At 56.4% G+C, this 5,130-nt stretch overlaps 1 protein-coding gene across 1 annotated transcript in view; it reads right to left on the bottom strand.

The window, feature by feature from the left end:
- TNPO3 (transportin 3) overlaps positions 1–5,130 on the bottom strand; it is a gene marked incomplete at its 3' end in the record, with an annotated part of 39,114 nt that overhangs the window by 19,339 nt on the left and 14,645 nt on the right. The window contains exon 7 of the mRNA XM_035902530.1: positions 4,047–4,222. Within this exon, the coding sequence (XP_035758423.1) occupies positions 4,047–4,222 (176 nt within the window). The remainder of the gene's footprint in view (positions 1–4,046; positions 4,223–5,130) is intronic.

The raw sequence follows: 5,130 nt of genomic DNA, 5'->3' as shown, positions 1-5,130 counted from the left end.
TTGGCCTTCTTGGCCACCAGGGCACCCTGCTGGCTCATGGCCACCTTGTCGTCCCCCAGGACCCCCAGGTCCCTCTGGGCAGAGCTGCTTCCCAGCAGGTCACCCCCAGCCTGTCCTGGTGCCTGGGGTTCCACCTCCCCAGGGGCAGCACCCCACACTTGCCCGTGTTGAATTTCATCAGGTTCCTCCCCGCCCAACTCTCCAGCCTGGCCAGGTCCCGCTGGATGGCAGCACATAATAATAATTCAGCGCCCCGAAGGTGCCACCTTTCAGATGACAAATACACAAACCCGCTCTAAAAATCAACCCAGGGTGTCCCATCGCCTACACAGGGGGCAGGGCTGCATCCAAAAGCTGCTCTTAAGGGAAAACCAACTGAGCGGCCGAGTCGAGCCGCTCTGCTTTAAGGCTGCGGGAGCTGAGAGAAGAGCCCAACATCCCGGAGCCAGCACGGGGTCGAACTGCTGCTCGCCAATAAATCGCTCTCAAATCAGGGGATTTGGGGGAGAGGTCCAGGATAAGCCGTTAGTCCTGGGCTTTGCTTTTAGTCTTCCTGTTCTGGAGAGGTTTAGGACATCCTAAAGCAAGGCGCATCCAGGGGTGTGCTGCAAACGTGCCCTAAAGCCTGTCTTAAAGACAGAGGCGAGTCCCCCGCGGGAGATTTATTGATTGATTAATTGATTTAATTAATCCCCAAAGGCTTCACCCTTCACAGAAGCTGCCAGGAGCAGCTCAAACACGGCAAGGTGTCGTCAGCGGGGCCTTCATACAACACCTGGAAGCTTTTTCACAGAATCACAGAATCCCAGAATGGCAAGGGTTGGAAGGGACCTCAGGAGATCACCCAGTCCCACCCCCCTGCTCAAGCAGGCTCTCCTAGAGCATTCTACACAGGACTTCATCCAGGCGGGCCTTGAATATCTCCAGAGAAGGAGACTCCACAACCCCCCTGGGCAGCCTGGGCCAGGGCTCTGCCACCCTCAAAGTAAAGAAGTTTTTCCTCATATTCAACTGAAACCTCTTATGTTTCAGTTTGCACCCATTGCCCCTTGGCCTGTCGCTGGACACCACTGCAAACAGACTGCTTCCATCCTCGTGACTTCCGCCCTTAAGATATTTGCATGTGTTGTTAAGGTCCCCTCTCAGTCTTCTCTTCTTCAGGCTGAACAAGCCCAGCTCCCTCAGCCTTTCCTCGTAGGGGAGGTGCTCCAGTTTTGGGGAAGAGTGCCCTCTTTGAGAGAGACCGGGGAACAGAAGGCACCGATGGCAGCGGGCCCCGACAACTCCCTGAAGGTGAAAGCTTGCAGGTTTTTCGGGAGGTCGCAGACCGAAGGGGTGCGGTTGCAGAGTCAGTCTCACCGAGCGAAGGGGACGTGACAGCAAACTTCGGCACGCCCGACAACCGAAGGCCATTGGCGTTGAACGGAAGGGTCGCGTGGGACCAGATGCCGCCGTCATTTCCCATCCCAAAAGACTTGGGGGGTTTGCTACTCACGGCGCTTGCGGCGGCCTCCCGGCACGTGGCGGAGGCTGGGAATTCCCTGCAGCCGAAGGCGCGTACGTTACCTGGGCTTTGCCCCCTACGTGGAAACGAGGGAAGGGGATGCTCGCCCAGTCCTTGAGCCCAAGTCGTCGGAAAAGCCTCGGCGGCGAGCCAGGCGCCTCCAAGCACCCGGAGGGCCGTCAGGAGGACGGGAAAGCAGACGGGCTGGGTTCTGGAAGGCGAGACGAGCAGAGATCAAGCGAGAATTGCCAGAAGCCAAACCAGGGCCAGACCTGGCCAAGGACAGCGACAAAAGCAGCACCGGATTATTTTTTTTCAGCTGTAATAAGAAGAGGGCTACTAAAATGCTCCGAGGGCTGGAGCCCCTCTGCTCTGGGGCCAGGCTGGGAGAGTTGGGGGTGTTCAGCCTGGAGAAGAGAAGGCTGCGGGCAGAGCTGAGTGCGGCCGGTCAGGGCTTCAAGGGGGCCCAGAGGAAAGGGGGGGACAAGCTTTTTAGTAGGGCCAGCTGGGACAGGACAAGGGGGGATGGCTTTAAACTGAAGCAGGGGAGGTTTAGACTGGATCTAAGGAAGAGATTCTTTACACTGAGGGTGGTGAAAGCCTGGGAGGGGTTGCCCAGAGAGGGGGTGGAGGCCCCATCCCTGGGACCATTCCAGGCCAGGTTGGCCGGGGCTGTGAGCAACCTGATGTGGTTCAAGGTGTCCCTGCTCCTGCAGGGGGGTTGGGCTGGGTGACCTCTGGGGGTCCCTTCCCACCCAAACCATTCCGTGATTCTATGAACAAACAGGCGGCAGAATTGCTGCACACCAAGGACGCCCGCATGATGAAAAGACCTGCGGCGCGGCTAAAATCGATGCGCGTATGCATCAGTTTTCAGTGCCGTGGCTGAACCGGAGGGGCAGAGGGCAGGAGGAGCGAGGAGGCTATTTAGGCACGAGGCTCTGCTTCCCTCCAAGGGGGAAGGAGCGGGGACTGGCTAAGTAAATAAATAAAAACAACGGGACACCGGACACGTGTCCTACAGCTTCACTGCCGGTCTTGAGATTCCCCTCAGTGCCAACGCCTGGCACGGTCACAAAACGTGGTTGTGTTTGGCAACGGGGACCAGAGGGTTTGGCAAATACAGGGCAATTGATCTGGTTAGCACGAGCACGTTCCTCCATAACTTTCCAAAGACATGGAAGTTGGGAGGGGAATGGGCTAAACGCAACAAGGATGTACCAAATATAGATTGGACCTGCCTTATTGTCATCACTGTCTTAAACCAGGAGAAAGGGAGATCGCGGCGACGGCCAGGAGCTGGTTAAACTGGGTAAAGCACAGCTGGGGGAAGAGGCGAACGGCTGGCGAGCGGGGCGGTTAGCAGGCTGGCCTGGAGGGGAAACACCAGTTTGGGGCTAGGGAGGCTCCTGGTCAATCCCACGGCTGCTCCTGTCTCTGGGCGTTAGCGACAGCCCCGTAAAAGAAGGAAGAGCGAGCACTGATGGTGTTCACTGATAAAGCCGAGACGCAGCGTCTGCGCAGAAGAAGAACAAAAACCATCTGAATTTGAGCAAGGAGAAGTTGTCCGCTTCTGACGACATGCGGGTGGACTCCCATCGGTCACAGGATGACCAAACCGCCGACACCGCAAGGTCATGAGAAAGGCAAGAGATGCCAGGCAAGGCGTTGCCTGCACCCAAGGGCTGCCAACGCACGGGAGCGAGATCCCTCTTAGGGTGAGATCCCTCCGGGAGCAGCACGTACCCCGCAGACTCTTTGTGCTCAAGGAAGCTGAAATTCAGAATGAGAGCGCCGAAGATCACCCGGGGAGAAGCAAGCTGTCTTGAAGGACTGGAAGAGCTGGGCTTGTTCACGCCAACGGGAGGCTGGCTGCTTCCTACCTACACACGCGTCCTGGACAAGCACCGGCTGGGGAGCTACAACAAGAGCTACAACAACGCTGGCAAAAGAGAACAGGCGTGAACTGGCCTAGGATGAACCGAGGCTGGAGGATCTGAGCGTTTCCAACCTGAGCAGCAATGTTTTGTAGCAGCCAACGCACTGGTTTCAATGTGCTCGACCAAGGTTTGAAAGCTACAGTTTCTTCCAGTCAACAACAAGGGGCTGAGGACCCCAGCCGGCGCATCCAGTCCTCTTTCCGTGGGGAACAGCCGAGCCAGGTACGGACATTTGTGGAGAGGAGGCAGTAGGAGCAAGAGGTCGCTTCTACACTCTACTTTAAGGCTGGCAACGCATCGCCTGCGCCTCCGGATATTTCCCTCGCGCTTTGCCCACTGCAAGGAAGACCAAGCAACCCAGCAAGCCGAGCTGGGGGGAAAGCCTGAGCGGAGCTTGCACGCCCAGAGCACAAATCGGCACGCCAAGGGCGAGGAAGTCATTTGCTCACTTGTCTTCTTTCGACAAATTTGCATAAGAGACATCAGAGCGCCGCAGGCAAACACCGCGGATTCCAAAAATAAACACAGACAGACACCGTGACAGTTAATTACCGTACCTCTCCTTCCTTCCCGGGCACAGCCACGGCTGCAAGTTCACTTACTTGTCAAGGTCCTCGCGTGCTACAGCCATGTGATAGGCACTCTCGAGAGTGAGGACGCCCTGGAAAAGCTGCAAGGCCAGGGGAAGGTTCGTCTCCACGTTCTCGATGGCGTAGAGGGCTGAGCAGACGCAGTCCGAAGCGGCTTCGTGGAGGTTCGATGATGTCTTGTCTTGTTGCTGGAAGAAAACAGAAGCAGAAGAGCCTGGTGACTGCACATGAAATGAGATGGTAATGGAAATAAAAACCCCCAAACTAGTTGTTTGTTGTTCCTGAAACACTCTGTAGAGCTTCTGCGTCGCCGCAGCTCCCAACAACCCACTCCTACCAGCCCTGCAAAGCCTGTGCTGCTCCACCACCTCGAACGCTTGAGGTCAAAACTGCCCCTCCCCAGTGGGACCCCACCAAGTTCAATCATAGAATCATGGAATCATAGAATCCCAGGTTGGAAGGGACCTCAAGGATCATCTGGGCCAACCTTTCTGGGCAAGAGCACAGTCTAGACAAGATGGTCCCGCACCCTGCCCAGCTGAGGCTTGAAAGTGCCCAATGTGGCGGAGTCAACCCCTCCCCTGGGGAGATTATTCCCATGGGTGACTGTTCTCATGGGGAAAAATTTCCCTCTCGTGTCCAGTTGGAATCTCCCCAAGCACAACTTGTGTCCATTCCCCCTTGTCCTCTCCATGGGACTCCTTGTAAGTTCCTCCTTAGGAGAGGCAAAGCTGGGAGGAAAAAATGCCAACCGAAAATCCACGGCAGTTCGGAAGGGGATGAAAACCTCGCGCTGCTCACAACCCTGGCTGGGTCAGAGAATCACAGAATCTCTTGGGTCAGAAGGGACCCGGAAGAGTCATCGAGTCCTCGGTGAGGATGGAGACGAGGTTTCTCATGAGCACATGTGAAATATTTATCGTTGTGATGGTCCAGGGGGTGGTAAATTCCCGCCTGCAGACATTTCCAGTGACTGCACAAGGCTGATTTAACCAGGGCGTTAACGGCTCCTGGGGAGCCCTGAGCAATTAAGGAAGGCGACGAGGTTGGCACCCTGAGGAGGAGGAGAGAGCAACCAGTGAAGCGCAGAGAGGAA

The sequence above is a fragment of the Egretta garzetta genome, unplaced genomic scaffold (genome assembly GCF_000687185.1).
Source record: "Egretta garzetta isolate BGI_Z169 unplaced genomic scaffold, ASM68718v1 scaffold579, whole genome shotgun sequence".
NCBI classification, from domain to species: domain Eukaryota; kingdom Metazoa; phylum Chordata; class Aves; order Pelecaniformes; family Ardeidae; genus Egretta; species Egretta garzetta.
Note: the sequence above shows the minus strand (reverse complement) of the source record. Positions and strands in the feature narration are given on the sequence as shown.